This window comes from Carettochelys insculpta, chromosome 9, assembly GCF_033958435.1.
Source record: "Carettochelys insculpta isolate YL-2023 chromosome 9, ASM3395843v1, whole genome shotgun sequence".
Lineage (NCBI taxonomy): Eukaryota > Metazoa > Chordata > Testudines > Carettochelyidae > Carettochelys > Carettochelys insculpta.
In genome coordinates this window covers 50,960,346-50,982,382 of record NC_134145.1, presented here as the reverse complement: position 1 = coordinate 50,982,382, position 22,037 = coordinate 50,960,346, and the positions used below count along the sequence as shown (strand labels likewise).

General features: G+C 40.9%; 1 protein-coding gene across 1 annotated transcript; it reads left to right on the top strand.

Moving 5' to 3' along the window:
• The first annotated feature begins 575 nt into the window (after positions 1-575).
• RGS1 (regulator of G protein signaling 1) lies at positions 576-3,992 on the top strand. The gene is given in 7 exon segments (XM_075002453.1): positions 576-621; positions 624-709; positions 711-823; positions 1,173-1,253; positions 1,961-2,022; positions 2,286-2,449; positions 3,113-3,992. Coding segments are annotated over 7 exon segments (738 nt in total). The 3' UTR covers positions 3,299-3,992.
• The last annotated feature ends 18,045 nt before the right edge of the window (positions 3,993-22,037 follow it).

The window sequence follows — 22,037 nt, the reverse complement described above, 5'->3', positions numbered from 1 at the left end:
ATACATGATGTTTCCTGACTTCTCACCTTCTGCTGCTTCATAGCACCAGCTCATGAAATAGTGTGTAAGGTATGTTGTGGTAGCTCTGGGATATCAGAGACAACAGGGGAGTGTGGCCATATCTTTTATTGGACCAAAGTCTATCAGTGAGAGAGAGAAGCTTTGGAATCTATACAAAGCTCTTCTTCGGGAGAGACCTTCTGAGATGAAGATATTGGTCTCTCTCACTGACAGAATTTGATCCAATAAAATGTATCGTCTCCCCCATAGCTGAGCCATCCCATAGCACAGCAGGTGCTCTCTAATTAGATGAAAAGAACCTGGAACATCTAGCAGCACATTAAACAGAAGTCTGAAATGTCCTCATAGCAGACTTTTTCAAAGCACTAATCAGAAGTAGACAAGATTTTCACGGTTTTTGAAATTTTACAAGACTTGCTTTTTTTTTGTCTCACAAAACAGACCCAGTCTCATCCAGTTCAGTCTTTACCACAAGACCAATACTGTCTGTTTTCTTTTTGAACAGACACACGTCACCATACACTGAAAAAGGGGAACTTCCACAGCTTGCGGTTATGTTGCATGATAAACAGATCTGTTCACACCAACTCGAGAGTCTCTTGTACCAATAAAAGGCAACAGGCGCCACAGCCAGCAAAGAGACATTTGTGGCTCTCAGGACTATCAGTTCAGAAGTCAGCTCCACACTGAGACTAACCAACATGCCAGGATTATTTTTTCCACACAACAACCCAACTGAACAGAAAGAGGCTGATTGCAAGCTTACAGAAAGCAAAGGTCGCAAAAAGAAGCAAAAGACTTTGTAAGTATTTGTGACTTACTTTCAAATGTGATTGTAATTTGGAGTGAGAATAATGTTAGCAAATTCAGAAGTAGACTCTTTCACAGAGTTTGCCCACAGCAAAGAATGATAACTTTATTTTCAAGGGCTTGAACTGAAAGGAATCCAGATGAGCGATTCCTAAAAAAGGACTGGGTGGGAAACAGGAGTAATTGCTTGTAATTACTTGCATAAGTATTCCATTAGTGTCAATGCTCTAAGTGAATGCTCTGGCCCTGACTGTTCACAAGTCCTAAGACCTTCATGCAAAATGCCACCTACATGTAACTGTGTTTAATCACTTCCATCCATTTCTGATCATTTGTTTCAGTGGCACAGATCTGAAAAGCTATTTGAAGTCCATGGTACCACATCTTGAATCTAGTATCAAGTCTAACTCCAGAAATGTGATGTAAGTACTTGACTCTAGAAATATAATTACAAACTAAAACTAGAGTGTCAAATATTGTCCTCACAAGCAAGTCTATTCAATTTTCACTCATGTGCAAAGTACATGATGAACAATACATTATTTTAAGGTTAAACTAATTTTAATTTCCTACTTACAAAAATGGTGTTTCATAATTGGACAATATCACACTAGATGGTTTCAATGGACTTGAAATTATTTTAATATTTCCCTTTTTCATATGTTTTATTTATTTGCATTTATGTGCTGTTAATCACCATACCTATCCTTTAATAACTTATTTATATTAATAATAAATTAAATTGGTAAAGCTCTTGTGAAGCAGAGAGCTATTATATTCCCATTTTAGAAATAAGGATAGCAGTGGCACACACAGGTGAATTGACGTGCCCACAGTCACAAGAAGAAGTTATTGAGTCTATCCAGGACTTTAACCCCAGAGCCTCCATTCTCTTACCATTTATCTCAAGAATGCTGCTGTTTCTGACTTGTTCCAGTTAAGGGGTAATAGCATGCCACTAATTTCATGCACAGCTCACCAAAGACTTTTTGAGCAAGCAATGCATTTTCATAAAATGAAATAATCAACTGTAACCTTTAAGTATTCCTAAGAGGATGCGAACTAACATAACTAAACAGTCAATAATTTGTTTCTTCCATTAAGTATTTTTTTCTTTTCATTATCACAGGCTTTCTGCAGAGGAGGTGACACAATGGTCCCAGTCTTTGGAAAAGCTTCTTGCCAGCCAAAGTAAGTGTAATATTTGATCAGTGCTACTTCCTCATGTTAGTCTAGTGAGCTTTCATGAAGACTAAGGAAATCTGTGAAGCTGTAGAATTCTGTGAACAATGCTAAAGACAATGTCCAATTGTCTTTCAGTAATTCACTTCTTCACTGTGACAAGGTTACCTTTGTAATATATTATACCTTTACAGACTGTCCTTCCATAGGCACAGTGCTACTCCCATTGGATCAGCCACTATAACTGACGGAAGTTTCTCTCTTTTCTGCAGGTGGTCAAGGGGCTTTCAGGGAGTTTCTGAAGTCAGAATTCAGTGAGGAGAACATTGAGTTCTGGCTGGCTTGTGAGGACTACAAGAAAAGCAAGTCTGATCACTTGCAAGACAAGGCAGAGAAGATTTATGAAGAGTTTGTTCAGATAGATGCAGCTAAACAAGTAAGTACAAAGTTAATCTGTACTGTGTCATATATGAAAGATTATGGGAGCTGAAAAACTAGCCAGAAACCAAAACAAACAAAAATGCCCCTGGTCTCCTCCAAAATGAGAGAGAGCGAAAGAGAAAGAATTGTAATAAAATTCTAACAATAAGGTGAAGTGAGTGTTGGTGATTCAGCAGGTCATAGTCTTCCCTCTGAGCTTGTCTGGATTTGTCCAAGATGCTAAGGGAAAATTCTGCTGATGGAGAGAGGTTCTGTCACTTGAATGAGCCGTGAAACCAGTCTGCATCATTTGTGGTCCTTAAAGATTAAAGGGAACGCTCAGTAAAATAGAGGTACTAGCACAGGCCATATTCCAAACTGGATGCCTACATCCTACCAAAACCTCCTCCTACAATTTAATTAACTATTTTATTCATTCTTTCCTGTCCTAAATTGTGGTTAATCTTTCTGATCCCAGAAGCGGCTACATTTCATTAGTGAATGGTAATTCCTATGCATAGTTTGTATATCATTTTTTAATTTGTCCAACTTCAAATGAAAAATATTATTTAGTAGATTGAGTCTTAGAGTCTGTGTTTTAGAAAGATGAAGTGATAGAAATATAGCAAGGAAAAAGTGTGATTAAGATCTTAACACAGTTTGATTTTTCTCTTCCTAGATCAATATTGACCATCATACAAGAGAAACTACAGCTAAAAAGACTCAAGAGCCAACTTTTACAAGTTTTGATGAAGCCCAAAAAAATGTATACGTGCTAATGGAGCGGGACTCATATCCTAGATTCTTGAAATCAAAAGCCTATCTTAATCTTCTAAACAAGTTTCAGGTCAACAGTGTTAAGTGAGGAAAACTGAGGACAGACTATGCATGTCAATTAACCTACAGTAAAAAGGCATCCCTCTGCAAGTGGATCTCAGTGCAGAGATTGGAAACTTCAGTCTCCGGAGTACTGGGGAAAGTGAAGACAGATGACCATACATAAGACCCCATAAAACCCAACAAGGTGAAGGCACTCAAGCTAGGTTTCTAAGCTAAGAGAGAGACAAGAGGGATGTGGGAGGGGAAGGCCTTCTCTCCTTTATGTCACTAAACCGAAACTGGATACATATGTATTATTTGTATCACAGTCTGAATTCTGACATGTTATTAAATCCCACATGACTGACAATAGTTTGGAAGAGTTAAGGTAATACCACTCTAGCCGAGAGTGATGGGTAAATTACTGATATTGGGAAAATGCTTTTAAATTGTCAGTTTGTGTAACAGCTACAGAAATGCATAAAGCAAAGGAATACATACGACAAATAGGAACCTGTCCAGGCTATGAAATGTTAATAAATGTACAGCAGTACTATTGTATTGAGTAAAATGTATTATAAATGTGACAACTGAAAAAGTTTCTATTTTAAGTGATATAAGCTAGATATTACTATTTAATCTATTCAGCAAGTAGGTTTGTAGCATATGTTTGGTGTTTAATTTATTGTAAAGTGTGTAATAATGGCAAGCAATTCCTAAATTAAAGCTGTGTGACAAAAGCACAACAGTTCCATGATCATTTTCCCACTCTCTCATAAGGGAGCTTTTGCCATCTGAATTAAGCAGGTACATATTGACACACGATTCCCTTCAATCACACCCTGTTGCCCTCTCTGTTACCTATGAAATCTCTTCATTCTGATATTCGAATTCTCCTCTCCTAGGTGCCCAGGTCTCTTGAACCCATTTTACTCTGGCATACCTCCATTTACTTCAGGGGAGATTTACTCAATATATGGTCACAATCAAGCTCCTTCTCATTTTTGCATTTCCTTCAACTTAACTTTCAACACGTTGAAACAGATATAAGAAGCCATCTGGGCAGAGCAACTGTAGTACTCACTCCACATTACATATTGTAGAACGGTTAAACATTCCAGACCAGCCACGCTTACTTATGAAGAATGACAGTAACTGCTGAGGCTGACCAGTAAACCCCCTGCAGTGTTAATGCTACAGAGCTTTGGTAGATGATATGGCAGAATCTAGTTTACAATGCCAATGTTAAGAGTAAAGGTCATTTACATTTCATGCTGAATCTTGTGTTAAAATTGCTCTGTGCCATGTGCCATGCCATGGAGAGGTGAACACCAAAATGAGTAAGGATTACCAGCTAGGGGGCCTATAGCAGAAGATCCAAGTTGTAATTATACTTGAAATTACTAAATCCTTCCAGAGCACAATTACTGTCAGATCCAGTGTTCTGAGACCTCATGATGGTAGAGCTTAGAAGGAAAATAAATAACCATGGAAACTGTTGCCAGTGAGTTCTCTCTGCGCTCAGGATAAAATCTTGTGCTTCCCTCCCTTGAAGTACTTTTTTTTATCTCTCTGTTTTAGTTTTTCCATTCTCACAAAACAGTGTGATCTTAGACTCTGGGTTTGACTCATACAATTGAGTCCAAGGGGTACAAACCCATTGCCTGTGCCAAAGAGTACAGCAATAACTAGATCTTAGTACTCTTTTGTGGAAAGCAGAATGTATTTATAGTATCACCACTTGCAAAGAAATTGGACAACAGATCATTTTCAAAGTAAAATAACCAAAAGGACAAGCAATGTCAAAATTGATAATTGGGAGAAACAATCAGATAAAAATGATTAATTACTTGCTTCTTATATAACTAGCTCAAGAAAAACAAAGATGGCATTATTGATCACGTTTATTAATGAGACTGAACTTAAGGGGTCAACCACAAAATTCCCCAAGAGTTCATCTTCCTATACACTACGGCTGTATCTACACTAGCAAGTTCTTTAGAAAGATTTTTCGAAGGAAACCGCAGAGCATCTACACACAAAAGGCTTTTTTCCCCAAAAAAGTAAATCGAAAGAACGTGGCACTTCTTTCTAAAGCACTCTTCCTCTTCCATTTCAGGAGGAGCACCTTCTTTCAAAAGAAAACATGCAGATGCTCTGCAGGCACTTTTCTCAGAAAAAGCAGTCCTCAGGGGACCTGATTTTTCAATCCCTGGCCTGTTCTTTTGAAGGAGCAGGGGCTATGTGGACTCTCTCTTTCAAAAAAGCAGATTGCTCTTTTCATCTGCTTTTTTGCATGTGGAAGCGGTCTTTCAACAGAAGTTCTTTCGAAAGAGATCCTCAGGAAGGGCTTCTTTTGAAAGATTTCTGTAGTGTAGACATAACCTAAGAGAGGCCACAAACTGTTGAACTTGAAACATAGAAAATGTTTATTTAAGTAATAAAAAAGAAAGCAATTATATTAACAAGGAATATGCAAATGAAATAACTACAAGGATAGAAAGGTACTTAAGATGCATGATACTATGTAGCAATACTTAAAGCAAACTCTTAACTAAACAAAAAAATTCTTAAAAATATATGGTTATAAAACTGAGTATAAAAATTAAAAAGTTATGAGCAGCAATAACAATGTTCACTTAGTTACTGAAGCTCCTAAAACATCAGCAATTTTTATCTGAATTAAGATTCAGTAGCAGCTAAGCATTATTAACATAAATCAGTAGGTTAACTTAGAGAAATATTTCAAGGATCTAGAGTAAAACAGCTATAATTAAAGTAGTGGCAACCGAAACAAAAACTAGCAAAACCGTGACTACTTTTATTTTTGTTTTAAGAAAATAGTGTTTTGAGAGGAAAACACAATTCTATAGCTTGAAATTAAATGGTGTGTAGACACAGGCCTAGGTTACGCATGCCAGTTTGATAGCCCTCCTTCATCCTTCCCTTAATCCCAACAAATTGGGTCCATTTGACGAGTCTTCTCCATCCAGAGCACTCTGTTCAATGCTAGAACCTTTAACACAACACATATAGGCCGTGTCTACACTAGCCCCAAACTTCGAAATGGCCACGCAAATGGCCATTTCGAAGTTTACTAATGAAGTGCTGAAATGCATATTCAGTGCTTCATTAGCATGCGGGAGGCTGCCGCACTTCAAAATTGACGCACCTCGCCGCCGCGTGGCTCGTCCCGATGGGGCTCCTTTTGAAAAGGACCCCGCCTACTTTGAAGTCCCCTTATTCCCATCTGCTCCTAGGAATAAGGGGACTTCGAAGTAGGCGGGGTCCTTTCGAAAAGGAGCCCCGTTGGGACGAGCTGCACGGCAGTGAGGCGCAACAATTTCGAAGCGCCATGGCTGCCCACATGCTAATGAAGCTCTGAATATGTATTTCAGCGCTTCATTAGTAAACTTCGAAATGGCCATTTGCCTGGCCATTTTGAAGTTTGGGGCTAGTGTAGACGTAGCCATAAATAGGTTTTCCTTTATGGCATATCACCACTATTTCTCAGATTGGCCTCATTTTCCCTCAGTGGACTCTTACCCACTTGGTCTTCAGGAACAAAGTTCCCTGTAAGCTGTGCACTTATGCAACAACAGCTAGGCTTTGTTTCTATGGCTAGCAGTCCTCAGCTAGGTTTTGTTTCTACTGGTGGTGCACATTCACGCTTACCTCAGGGTGCATAAGATTTATTCCGTGCATGGAGGGAAAAGTTTAGAGGGAACATTAGTCAGGACTGCTCTACGTGACCAACGAACCAGAGCCTGTCTCTAGCATACTGATTCCTCATCTGGTCTTTCTTGCTTACACTCACTCATCCCGCTCAACATCTCCATTTCTATGGAACGGATCATTTGCTCATGTTTCTTCATTGTTTTCCATACAGAATCATCCTTTAAAACTGAGTGAACTTTCCCTTTTAAATCACTGGTATTTTTCTCTCACTCCATCTGAAGCAGGCATTTAGCGGGGAGGGATAGCTCAGTGGCAAACCCAGGGTTGAGAGTGCAGTCCTTGAGGGGACCATTTAAGGATCTGGGACAAATAGAAGTGTGCAGGGGAAGGTATGGTGTTTGGTCTTGCCAATAGGGCAGGTGACTGGACTCAATGACCTGAGGTCCCTTCCAGCTCTATGAGATGTGTATCTCCATATTTTTACATATCTATCCCCAGCCTGCTTTTCTTTTTCTTATTATCTTAGCTCTAATTTCATCCTCCGTGTTCCTGGATTTTGGAACCAAGATGCCTGAAGTTCTGTTGCTGTGAAACTTGTTACTGCAACAATATAGAAAGCAATGATACAATAACCCCATGAACTGTAACTACTGTAATAAAACAGCTGAGTGAATAAATTACTATAGATTTGGTGGCGTGAGGCTAAAGTTCAAAAATGGTGAAAGATATTAACAGAGCCTAAACCAGTAGTGAGTGCTGCTGAAATTTGAATTCCATGCTAAGTGAATGGTTTAGAAAAAGTTGAATTAAATACAAATGACGTGCTTTTGTCAATTAATTTGCATAAGAGACTTTTAGATACAGATGGTCACAAAGTCCACGTAATATCTGAAAAACCAAGCACTGGCAAGTCTGATATGTGGAAAAGTAATTAAGGAGCACAGCCTTTTCATATTTGAAAAAAGATAAGCCAGTAAAAACATAAGGTGAAAGACAGAAAAATGGAAAGAAGGCTGATGTACAGTGTAATTTATTAACACATTATACAATTCTGTAGTTTGACGTGCACAGAGCAGCCGACTCCAGGAGAAAGTTATTTTAACTGTTAAATGAAAGTTCTCTTTAAACATAAAGTTTGGACATAGGGAATGGAATTTCATATGACATGTGTTCATTAGAAATGGGACAAACATTTTAGCTAGATCTACACTATAGCCCCCCCCCAAAAAAAGTGTTTTGTCAGCAGCAAAACCCACTGAGCATCTACACCTAAAATGTGTTACGTTGACAGAACTGTCGACAGAACACAGTACTTTTCCTGACATAGTTCCGTCTCTCCCCCATGCAGCAGAATTCCACTGTCAACAGATTCTGTCAACAAAACCACAATAAAGGTGGTCTGGGGAAATGTCTGTCAACAGACCAGTCCTCCATGGTTCCCAAGGCCCCCACTGGGAGTGCCCTGGAGGGATTATTGGGGTCCCTAGGAGAATCTCTCTGCAACCATCCAGATGGGCCTGGCAGATGGGGGCCATCCATGGCTCTTCACAGGGTTGGCTGGTAGCTGAGCCCCACCCTGGGAGGAAGGCCTCCCCCACTCATCCACAAGGTTGAGGAGGGCACAGCATGCCCCCACAACTTGGGGGACATTGTACTTCCCCTCCACCCCTTGCAACCCCAACTCTGTTCCTGCAGGACCTCCTTGGGTGGGATACCTGCTTCCTCCCTGTGTGGGGTCTGTGGGCTGGAAGTGCCTTGCCTGTATGAGGACGGTTCCAACAGTGGACCTGTGCACACTGAACTGGTACCCCATGGAGGGGTACCTGTCAGAGACGGTGAACTTCCAGAGTGAGATGGCAACCCTCTTCTCCACAGAGATGGCGGGCTGCAGATGGGTGTCCTGTCTGTGGAGGATGGGGACGAGTCAGATGCACAGCTCCAGAAAGGTCTCCTTCTTCATTCTGAAGTTCTGGAGCCACTGCTAGTCATTGCACTGCCCCATGACAAGCTGGTCCCAACAGTCAGAACTGGTGGTAGATCTCCAGACCTCCTGCTCACCAAGGGGGAGGGCACTGGTGCTGCCCTGTGGCAGAAAATGTGTACTTCTCATTGGTGAATTTGGTCTTGCCCCTCTAGTGGAGAAGGAGAAGGGCCCAGATGAGGTGCAGCAGAAGCTTCAGCACCTGTGTGCGAGGCCAGTGCAAGCCTGGGGGCTACTCTGTCACCATTTCTCACTGAACAGATGGAACTCTCTCTGTCAGCAAGTGTGGAAGCCCTGCACTAGCTTTGCTGTCCAGGAGGTAGGCAAGCCTCAGCATGGGCAGGGAATGTAGGTCGGTGGGTATTTTAAGAGCATGTCATGCCAGGGCTCCAGGAAGGGCTTACATTCCAAGTGAGCCTGTTTTCCAGGTCGGCAGGGCGCATTCTGTTGAGAAAGCCATCAGGGAGTCAGCCCGCTTTCTGTCAACAGAGCAAGCCACTTTTCTGTGTAGACAAACTCTGTCAATTTATTGGGAAATCTCTTTCAATGGTGACTTTTGTTGACAGATCACTGTAGTGTAGACATAGCTTTTGAGTGTAAGTCAGTCTCCGGAAGAAGTAATCCAATGAGAGAAGACTTAGTTTAAAGAAATTACAGGTATCATCTCACTGACATCAGAAAGCTAGCGGATGGTCAGACTGTCTCTTTGTAAAGGGGAAGAATGGAGGGAGATTTGCTAGTAGTGAACAGTAAAGCAATTCTAGAAATTTACACTTAGGAACTTTTTCAACTGTATCAACTAGTAAGCACAGAATTTCCACAAAGATATGGTAACAAAGATGGCAGCTGAAACATAGTTAAGTACACATCAAAATAAAGATTTTAATGCTAGTTCTTTTGAGCAGTAAGGCAAATAATGTAGCAAGTGAAGTGAGCTCAACACTACAGGCAAGGTGTGAACAATAATTTTGACAGTTGTAAATGCCAGCATGAAGTTTAAATTGGCATCAAATCAGGTTTAGTTACAGTGTTGTCAGTTTCAAATCCTACAGCTTTGTCCAGTCATGAACTTTGCAGCATTTTCCCCCCCAGCCTTAAGCTGACACATGGCCCTATTTTTTCCCTATATCTAGAATAATCTTTGTATTTATGTGGAATTAGGATATGTTAAATTATCTATGGACATAGTAACATTTATTAATATGGGATTTTGACTCAAGGAAAATGGATTCATGAAGCAGAAATCTGAACTACAAAACAGTTCAGAATTCTGAAGAGATGCACTTTCACTTTCCCCACGTGAATTCTGGCTTCCTTCAAAGCACAGGAATTTCCCATAGCAGTATGGTTTATGCTCTAGAGAAAAGTCAGAGTTCTCCCTTTTCCTTTGATGTCTGAGTCTTGTGGTCTAGTGATTATTTCTTGGAATTTTTGACTTTCACGAAAGCATTTTCTTTCTTAAGGTTGCTTAAATTTGGGGATTTGGACTTCTGAAGATTCCACAAAACAGGTTCTTGCCTGTAAAGGATTTTAGTTTTTAAAAAAATGACCTGAAGAATAAAATCAATGAATACCACTTACATGAATTGGGGGAATCTTCTTTAATTTGGGATCCCTCAGTGTTCAAAACCTCAGGATCTGTAGTGAAGTCTGGCTCTCTTGAATGAAGAGAATCAAAATTTAGTGGAGAGGTAACTAATTCATAAGTGGAGAGGGAACTAGATCATCTTAGGATATGGGTGTACCACAATTGGAAGTGTGCTTTCCAGCTTGTGCAAGCTGACCAACACTACATCCGTGTGAGCTAACATACTAAAAATAGCACCTTAACTGATGATAGCAGCTGGTCACTCAAACTAGCTGCCAGAGGGGCTATGTCTGCACTAGGCAAAGTAAGTTGACAGCAGATACTCAATTCTAGCTACTGAAGTTGCATAGCTAGAATCAACATATCTGCATTCAGGTTACTTGGCTGTCCCTGCTGAAGATGATTGATAGGAGAGTTTCTTTCATCGACCTCCTTTACACCTCACATCTCATGAGGATTACAGGCATCAACTGTGAGCCCTGAGAGGTCGATTTTGCATGTTCCCTGCTAGATGCATGAAATCAAACCCTGGAAGATCAACCCTGAGTGGGTCGGTGTTCCAGGCCAGTGCAGACAGAGCCTGAGTATGTTTCCCATGCTACACCATGCGAGGTCAAGCATAGGATGCTCCTAGTTGCAATGTAGATACTCTTAGGCTACATCTACACTAGTCAGTTTTTTTCGAAAAAGCCTGCAGATTAAATTGGAAGAATGCACCACTTTTTCCAGCAGCCCTCTTCCTCTCCCAGATGAGGAAGAGCATCTTTTTCTAAAAAACATTTCAGAAAAAAAAAAAAAAACCCACACATATGTAGACACCACAAGAGGCCTTTTTTTCAGAAGAGCAGTTCTTCTGGCACCAGATTTTTCAATCCCTGCTCAGCTCTTTCAAAAAAACAGGGGCTGTGTGGACGCTCTCTATAGAAAGAGAGGATTGATTTGTTTTGATTTGTTCTTTTGTATGTGGATGCACTCTTTTGCAAGAAGTTTTGTAGAAGAGATCTTCCAGAAGAACTTGTTTTGAAGGATCAACTTAGTGTAGCCATAGCCTTAATGGAAAAAGAGCAATGAAGTGGAATTTTTTTTTAAAAATTAATTCTTTCTATTCAGCTATGTTTAGGGGCAGCACATTTCTTAAGAGGGATCAACTTATTGATTCAATAATTTTATTTGGACAGTCCAAGATTTTTGGACTATAAGCAGATTCTTGTTGCAGGAATAAATCAACCAGACACATTAATGTCAGTGCACGCTTCCTACCCTTCCAGTAGCTTCAGAAGAGTCCACATTTCCAAGAGTTGCTGGTCTCTCCTTGGAATTACTTAATTTCTTCTTTAGTGATGTTATTTAAAATATAAAATGAACAGAACTTTTTGAATGTCTTTTGGTTCAATTTCTTTTGCTAATTCATCTTAAACCATTTAATAACAGCATAAAGGCTCTGTCTTTTTTTATTTGGTTAGTTTCTTCTTACTCTTCATCTGAAGTTGAGGAGAATTTCTCTCATCTTTCTCTTATGTGTATGAAAAATTTTCATCAATCTGATTTTAAATTTTAAACAAATTTTAAGTTCTCTATAAAAATTAATATCTTAATCCCAAATGATTAGATTATTTGCTTTATTTTAAGCATTGCCCTAGACATTTCAAGTCAGTCACAACAAAATGAACACATTTTTATAACAAAGTTTGTAATATAACTTCATAATTCTTTATAAATGCTTCATAAATCTTTATACAACATTTCTAGATTTACTAATATGTGAGCATAAACTATGACTGTTTTTACCCAAAGCTCTAAATTTTGTAAGTTAAAATATCGCCATATATGCATATGTTACTAAGCTCCACCTTTCCCACATACTCATTATTTAAATACTTTGAGTTTTATTGCTCCCTGGATGTCTAAAATGATGGTTGTTTACTTTTCTCTACTGCATAAATACAGTTGTTAGATTTGTTAAATTTATTCTTTTGCGCATTAATGGTGGTGATAGAACCATTATGTCTTGTTTGTTTAATTAATTTTTCCCCCAAAATTCATAAGATATTTATGTGATAAGACAACTTTGAATTTTATAGCTTCTTTATGTGGGCCCTCAATTATTTTATCAAGAAAGCACACCAGCAAGGACACAACTTTCTGTGCCACCTATTAAGAGATTAACAAACCTGTGTCTGGATATCAGATATATTTTAAGATCTTTTAGTATATCACATTTTATTTTCTGCTATTAATTTTGGTTTAATACAAGCTTGTTCCAAGTATTAAATACAATTCCAAAAGAGAGGGAGAGAAGGACATGTCACTTCTTTTGCATTTGGAAAGCGTGTTGACACTAAGAGGCCTTTGTTTATTTTTTCCCCTTACAACCACTACTTCCTCTTAAAAAGGTAATGTGATAACATTCAAATAGTAATTAAAAAGTCTGCTAGATCATGATGCAGAGGAAAAAAAATAATAAAACCTTTATAACATTTCAGGGTTCAGTTGTCAGTAACTTGACCTAAAAATCAGGCCTTTGTTAGGTTTTAATTCAGTAATTCCTTCAGTCTCAGAGGTGTGATTCGTATTGTGTGTGTGGGTGTGTGTTCAGTACCTGACACAATGGGACTGAGTCTGAGAGCTTTGTCATTGTCATCACCTTAGAATTTGTAAGTAAAACAGTATTTAAAAAAAAAACCAAATTATTCAGGTGCCTCAGTCAGACCTCCCACTCATCATAACTTCTGGTAGCAGATCACAGCTTTGATGGACAGCGAACAGCTCTGCTATAATCAGCACAGCCTCTAGCAGTCTTGGGCCCCCCTCTCCAACCCTCTACACACCTTACTCTTTTTCATTAATGTATTATGCCGGTACCCACAAACCCATTCAGAATCCTATCCCCCTTGGGCCAGATACTGAACAGGTAGAAACACTTACCATATCTCTATAGGTGTTTCTTATTCTGGATTTGATTTGGAGGGGACAGTTTAGTTTTCTGTGCAGGCAAGTTACCTATTGCCTGTCAATTGACTTAACAGCTTCTGAGAGAATGGTGGAATCATGCCACACGCTGCATGCCACCCGCACTTCATGCAATACCTCCAGGTGGTCCGTTTAACTGCTTCTCAGGGTCCAAGAAACCCGTCAGCTGCAGCTCAGTCCGATATGCTTACAATGTCCACAAATACGATGTTTAATAAAGCCTTTAAATATAATCTTGAAAAGCCTTGTGTAGTCGATAAGTGAAATATGGCCATACGAGTGCTAATGTGGCTAGAATGTCACAAAATAAATGTTTACGACATAGACCAAAACCATGTGGCACTCAAGTGGTTTGGGGCTTCACGACAGACTCAAACTTCAAATAAACTTCCTCAAATGCTGGCTCTGATTGAAAAAAACTTTCAAGACAGAAGGGTCCCACTCAAAATTATGTATAAAATGAAGAATTTTGACTGGTTCTGTCATAAACCTAAGGCAAAATCCATCTCTGTGTAAGAATTGGCATTCAGATTTTGTGCAAACTCATATTCAAAAGAGAAATGCTCAGAAGCAAAGTCAAACAGTCACCTCTACTACTGTTAACCAAAACTATGTTTCCTGCATCCCTGGATCCTTTACTTCATATGCAGTAAAAAAGCAAAAATACTTGCAGGTTCAGCTCTAAAAGTCTACTCATACAAGAGATATTTCAGCCTACTCCAGCTACCACGCCACATTCTGGTAAGAAATAAACAGCACAGCAAACACGCTATAACCCTTGTACTCTATTTCGGCTTCTATAGCAAGTCTATACAAAACTGGCTGTTTAAGCAAAGTCTGAGGGGCCTGGAAATGTTTTAATGTGATTTAGAGTTGCATCTGTGCTAATCTGTTTAATCAAATGGCTGCAAGCAAAAGGTGAACAGCCTGAACCTCAACAATTTATTAACAGTATGTTGAATTTTTCCCCATACAAAGACCTATAATTGACCAATATGCAGAGCATCACATTTGCATTTTGCAATGAATTCTTTCTTTGGAATTGTCAGGACTCTCTTGAAGGACAGGTTATTAATATAGGTGTTTAAATGAGTCCCTGAACAAGGGGGGAGTGAACCTCCTGTTCACAGGCCCCAGGACCTGACCAGAACCCTGCTGCAACCCCAAGACGGGAGAGTGCCACCCGGTAAGCCCTGGTCCCCGCTAAGGCCTCCTGGAGAGAAGTGGCTGGCAGAGACAACCAGACCAGGACAAGGGTTGTAGTTAAAACAAAGTAACTAAAATTTTTATTTGAGGAACACCATCAAATTTAAAATGTATCAACTCTAAATGGCTAACTTATAAACTTACCATAAACATTGTGTCCTTGTTGATTCCTGACAGATGTCTTTAGATTTTATTTTACCGGAAGACAAAAAGGTAAATTAGGATAGTGAATATGGGCAAGTATAATCAGGAATAAGGGGTTTTAGATCCCCACTGTTCCTTTTAGAAAGGAGGTGTGAGGTCGCTAGCCTCATCCCCTACCAGGGGCAGGGTTAGGGCTAGGAGGCTGTCAGGACTGTCCCTCTTTTTGGGGGCCCCCACTACTCCAGTAAGCCTAACTAGAGGATACCTGGGAGGCAATAGGCTCTTCCTCAGGTCCCTTAGGTGAACAGCAACTGGGGAGGCAGGGTGGCTATGCCTACACCTGCAATATTCATTTATATCTATATATAGAGATGGGTTAGGTAACAGGGGGGAGGAAGGTCAAGCCTTCACCTTATTAGAAACAACGATTATGATAACACTACTGCTATAATAAACCTAACAATACTGTATAAATGAATAATAACAACAATATGAGCTATTAATTAAATGTGTTCTTAAAATAGTCAAAGTAAAATCCCAGCCTGGGCTTTCAGGCCCGGCCTCAGGGGTCAGGCCTCCAGGTACTGCCCCTCTCCCGTCGGGGAGGGTACACAGCAGGGGAGCTACCCCTGCTCCCTCACTGAGGGTCCCGATGTTCCAGGCTAGTCTAAGAGAAAATGTCTATGGGCTCCACGTAAAGACGCGGGCTGGTGAACAGAATTACGCGTCAAGTCCAGTGAATTAGTCTTGTCCAGTAGGAAGTTGTGTCCGATAGGTAGGTCTTGTCCGATTTAAGATGGCAGCCTCAGGGTAGGCGACCAGGTGCACAGTACCCGCCTTGCAGCGGGCCAGTTCGCCACCTGGTCACTGGCCCTCTAAGGCCACTTGCTGCTCCCTCGAAGTGCTGCTGTGCTGGTGACAGAAAGATTGGGAGTGCTGGTGCTGCGGTGGACTGGCGGCGCTTTAGTGATTTAGCTCAGTGAATTTCTAGCTCAGTGATTTCAGTTAATGAATTTCAAGCTCAGTGATTTCAGTCACAGTGATTCCAAGTTCTTTGCTTCTAAGAGCTGGCCTGAGGGACCGGTGGACGCTGCTGTGCAGCCACACCTCCCTGTACAGGGTCACAGACTCCTGTCTGTGTACCCAAGGGCCACAGACTGGCAGGCAAGCCCTGCTTATATACCATGATTCTATGAATAATTCATGATCCGATTACCATATTTGACAGTTCTCATTCAGGTCCTCTTGGGCTTAGAAGGTTCTAGAAACTCAAACCCTCGCCCAATCAGAGGCCTTTATTCAAATCCATGATCATTAATAATTCATGAGTTCAGGTTGCCGGGGTAGCTAACTGACAAAAAGTGACCGTTGGTAATGCTGCTAAATGGCAGCCTGTGACACTTTAGAATTTCATGTGTCTGCACTGATTTTACATAGCCAAAGGCATGTAATCCCCGGCCCACGGGGATGATTATGTCCTTACATGTTAAAAAGTCCTGACAGGAATACTGTGCAGATTGAGATCGGATACTCTGAATTTACAAAAATGGAAGTGTTGTGGGTGGTTTTGTAAAGGTAATGTTATGTTATATGATGGTTTCTGTAAGACTCCATTTTGTAGGGACAAACTCCATCTTGTAAAGTGCCTGATAACACCAGCATAGGCAAAGCTGGGTCAATCTGGTTCCAACTGAATTGTCCCACCAAAAGCTCATGAACATTCTTTTACCTATTGGTTGCGTGCCTCAGAACTATAAATCATATGAACTTTCACTCCACTGAGTTGATAAAAGCCCTGCACCTGTCAATCAAGGGCAGAGTCTCAGAGTCCCAGCAGATGGCCAAGTCTCTTGTTTCATTGTATCTGAGACCAAGTGAAGGCAGTGCAACTCCTCAGGTGGCCCAGGCCCCGAGCACTGAGGAATTCCAACAGTGCTATAGTAAAGGAACGAACAGAACCTTACCATTTTACAATCCACTGTTGTCACCTGTCCCTCCACAGGTGGTCTTCCTGATGAGCTTCCAATTAGCTCAACAGTTGAGGTCACAAGCTTTACACTGTACTTCACTTTCACTGACGCAGTAATGTAAAATTCCTTATTGTCCATAGTCATTCTTCCTTCCTTTCCATTTGGATTTTTTTGGGTTCTAGGCTTCTTGCCTGATTAATAATTCTGGTATTGTGTTCAAGGTTACATTTATGGATGCTGTCTGTTATTATTTGAATCCTTCCCCTTTTTCCTACTTATTGTATAATTGTCCCTTAATAGACGTCTGAACTTATTTTAGTGTCTGTTTTCTTTCTAATCTACTTTAATTGGGTGAAATCCCTGCCACTGATAGATATATTGACCAGGAGGCTCGCATTTCTGAGACACGGACAACTCAGATTCTGGGCTCACAATTTTGTAGTTGCCTTTGTTCCTGAGAAAAGAAGCAAGCATAAAAGCAAGCACAGAAGTTCAAAAGACTAAGAACTTGATTTGGTTAAATGAAATTATATTAGTGCTTTTTGCAAGGCCTGGGTTTGCTCCTAATTGTATTGCTCTCGGTCAAATCCATTCCATAATTTGTTATTCCTCCTCCTTCTGCCCAGCAGCTCCCCCTCACTCACTCTCACACACACACACACAAAACACAAGCAGTAGCCACCCCGTTCATGGTTTCACAAGTGTGGGATGTGTGATACCAAGATGTGGCAGAGGCTTCCAAAACAATACCTTACAAACAGAGTATGGAAAATGTGTCCATTCTGTACTAAGCTATGCTCAAAAGAGCAATCATGTATCTACAGTTCTAAAAAAAGTATTTTCTTACTTCTGCCATAGCAGCTAGAAAAAAAAATCAAATAAGTTAGGCTAAAATATAAATGCAAAGGGGCTATGCAAAGTTCTCAGCATAATTTTAGCCTTCATTTAAGGCCTGTAAGTGGGTTGGTCCTCTGCATTGATATGAACCTGACCCTTCACATTTAAATTATAGCTCACTGGAGATACAGGTTCAGGCCAGAAATGATCAATATGATAATTTAGCTAAATTTCCTGCATAGTATTGACTGACTGGTGCAGGAAATGGGAAAGTGACTGAAGATTTTAGCCTTCAGGATCTAGTATTCTCTGTCAGCATCTTGGAGCACAGTCAAATGAATAGATACAATCTTAGATACAATCTCAGGTATAATTTTTACATATGGTATAGCGATAAAAGTGTGTGTGATTTGCAATATAATTTCTTTTTTACTTCATATAAGGAGGCACTAGCCAGAAAATGTTACAAAACTGATACAGATAATAGAATTGTACCCATTGTGTCCTGTACAGGAGAAAATTAGCTCAAATTACTACATAGATTAATGAAGAAATCCACTATGAATGCCACACGAAGGAAACCTAATCCCCTTGCAGCCAAGCTTTCACTGGCTTGTACAAGAGCTGAGCAAAGGCAACCTATACAGTTCTAATGCCTGCAGCCATCTATACCAGCACAGAGAAATGCACATACCCATACCAGAGGACTCAGCGGTCCTGTACCAGGGCACTCACCACATTGCCCTACTGCAGACTCAGTCTAGTCCCTCACCTCAGGAACAAGCTACAGTCCATGACAGCCACTCTGGTGTGTGGCTAGGTGCAGTGCAAGAGGGAAGGGGAGAGACTCAGGGCCTCTATACTCTAAGTCCCGGCCCTGGGACCCTCTGGTAGCAGCTATTCCCTGAGCCACTTTCCCTGTGGCCCCTTGCACCTTCTGGGCCTCTTTATGAGGGGCAGCAGCCTGGAAGGCATCAGGATTGAGCTTCTCCCTCACTCCCCTTAGTCTGCCCAATATTGCTCTGCTGACATGCTTGCTCTTATTGGGAGCTGGCCCTACACCTTTCCTGGTGAGAATCTAACTGTGCCCCCTCTGCTGGAGCAGCTCCTTACATACAAGGCTGCTCCAGCAAGCTGCCTTCTGATTGGCTCCCCACAGGAGCTCTTCACTCATTGGCTGAGAGGATTGTGCAAGCTCTCTCCAGCCTGCCTTAACCCCTTCCTTGCAGCAGTGGAGCACTCACCTCACTACAGTCGAATAAAAAAGGTAAAGATTGTAATTCAGTGGGTAGAGCAGAGCATCAGGAAATAGGGGTTCTTTTGCAATTTGGAACAAGTTACTTCTCTGTGCTTAATTTTAACCCTCTGTAAGCTCTGCTCAATGAGATTAATGACACTCACACGCAACTGCCACGCAGCATTGTTATGAAGACCCTTTATTTGGAAGAACCTGTGTAGGTGTTTAAAAAAGTCATCTAAAATACTTCCTGGGTGTAATATGCTCAAGTGAAGGTTACTAAAGGGGTGGGGATTTTCTGAATAAGGAATGTTACATTTTGAGGTGTGTGACAGACCCAGGTCAGTGGACTGCAGTAGGCCAATCAAAAGTAAATATCCTAGCCCTTGGGTGAACAGGGCAGAGGGTGCTGCACAGCAATCAGGACTGCATTGATACCAGTTAAGAACTTATTTGAAGCAATTAAGAGAGACAGGCCAATCAGAACACCTGAAGCCCATTAATAATCCACTCTGAGTCGTTTAAAAGCATTCCCCTTCAGAGTATAAGGAGTAAGGTGTTGTGCTGCTGAGGAGGGCAATGCTCAGGTACCGAGAGCAAAGTGTTGGGAGGGGCTGTTTAGGGAAGCGACCCAGGACAGGGCTAGAGATCTGGTAGTGGAGGAAAGACTACCTGTTTTCCCTGCCATTATGAGCTCTGGGCTGTAACCCAGAGCAGAAGGTGGGCCAGGGTCCCCCTGAAAAGGAGCTCTAGGACTAATGAGGGTTTTCACACCAAACCCATTGAGTGGCCTATGATGAAGGCGGCTCAGTAGGCTGTGACACTTACCTCCCAAAAGAAAGAGTGGCTAAGTTCAGCGTCACAATCAACCTCTGATGCACACACCCCAACCATCTAGAAGTGCAGGGACCCCTCCTCCACCCCACCCAAAGTCAAAGCTCTGCCTCAAGTGGAAAAAACTAATGATTTCAATGTATCATAAAAGTTAATGTTAATTTCAGCTTTCAATTAATTTCCATATTTTAAGGAAAAAAGACTAAACAGTCTGTTCTCTGACTTATGACCAAAACTTGAGCAAATACAGAATTCACAATGAAAATAGTACAAATAAAACTACAAAAAGGATTATTTTTATTTTCTTTATTGCTAGACATTTAAATAACAGCATAAGCCTACAACTCATGTAAATGTTTGATGGCATAGATTTTAATTTCACATACTGATGTTTAATTTTTGTTGAAGGTATTTGAATATGATTCCAAGTTATTCTGAAGAGAAGTTTTAAGTGATGGGAAAAAATTCTTAACCTCTCTTTACAGTAGGACGAAGTAATATTTACTAGAAATGAACTGAATGGATTTTGTTCAAGCTTCCTAAGCTTTCAGCTCTGTTTAACTAAAATTTTGCCTGAATAAGGGTTGCAGGATCGGACCCTGTATCTAACCTATAAAAAGCACTGATTGTAGGTCGGAAATGCTGTTTTTGATTTTTAGGATCAGATTTAATCTTCTGAGTTGGGAACATAAATGTATCAGAAGAGAATGGAAACCTGCAGGCTTATTTGCAGACTACAGTTATAGTCACTGAATCAGGTTAGCAGCCAGCTACACTTCCCATAAAGAAAAATGAAGTGCAAAAAAAGATTCTGAAAATGATTTTTCTTAATCTTCCCACAGTCTGTGCTATATCTAAAGGAAACATTTCTGTTGTTTTAACAGATATATTAATCAAGCCTTTGATCATGGGAGGGGCCATTAAAGTCAGAGATGTGAAACTACTTCAGCAGAAGCAGGTTTTTACTGTATGGGTGTGTCACCAGGCCACCAGTCTTTTCAAGGATGCTTATTTCTATCAACAATGATTATTAAATGGGAAATGGTTGTAAAACTCCCTCCTTAACCCAGGGCTTCAGAACCATTCCAGGCAGGGGTCTCTGGCACTCCAGCTCCTGAACTCAGCCAGCTCTGGTCCCTCAGTCCACAAACCCACCCCAGCTGTTAGCTCCATTCCACTGTGGCTTTCCTGTCCCAGGGCTCAGCTGGCCACAGGCCTTTCTCTCAAGCTGCCTACTAGAAGGACTAGGTGTAATCTACACCCCTAATTAGCTACACTGTCCTCGACTGCTGTGGTCCAGGGGAACTGGTCTGAGTTACCCTGTGACACCTTTGCAGGATTAGGCCCTACGTGTGAATTTTAGAGACTAAAATTAGGCATCCAGGTTTGAAAACTTAGCCTGAAACTGTTCCTTATTGATTGTTCCCAAAGCCCATTAGTATAAATATGTGTCAGTCATCTGTAAAGAAAAGGCTGCCCCCAGAAGCATAATATTAGAGATATCACCATTTTATGTACAAACAGGAAGTGAATTTAAAGGTCAGTGAACAACTGCAGTGTTAGAACACAGTGTAATTCATCACCACACCATGCCATCAACACTCCCCTCACATCTTGACTGTGAAGCAATGGGCTTTGTGACTGTTACCCTTCCTCTGTGGCTGCTCAGGGGGTGTGAAAGACACCAAACAAAGAATAGATTACAAATGGTGGAAAAATTAAACATTCACTTCTAAACTTCCCTTCAGAAGCATGGGGCTTTCTGTGTGGGGAGGTGTGATCCCCACAAATAAAAGCTTTTTGGAGAGGAAGTCTTTACTCACCAGATGATGAAAGATTGCAAAACAAGTTTCTGCTTAATATTCCATCAATTAATTTGCTGGGGGTGACTGAAATAGAGAGAGAAAGAGAAGAAGACAGATTTGTTTGAGTCCCTCCTTTATTTTGATGCGTGGGGCTTAAAAGAGCTCAATCACTTTTTTTTCCTCTGCTTTTATACATTGAAGTATCATGTACAGTAAAACCTTGATTTTATGGAAATTTAGCAGACTTTAGGGGATGCCCATTGTTCCTGAAGTCTGCTAAATAGGGGTCAGTAAAATCTTAAAAATCCCTCTAGCCCCCACCCACCCAAAAATTAAGGGACTTATCTGCTGCAGCCCAGACAAGCCTCTGCTGCCACCACCTCCTTTGGCAGAGCCACCTGGTGGCCCCTGCAGCCACCTGCAGTGAGGCAGCTTCAGCTGCAGATGGCCGGGTGGTTCCTGCCATGATGGGCCAGGTGGCTCTTGCCACAAGGCCAAGCAATCCACAGCCAGGCAGCTCCTGTCATGTGTGCCC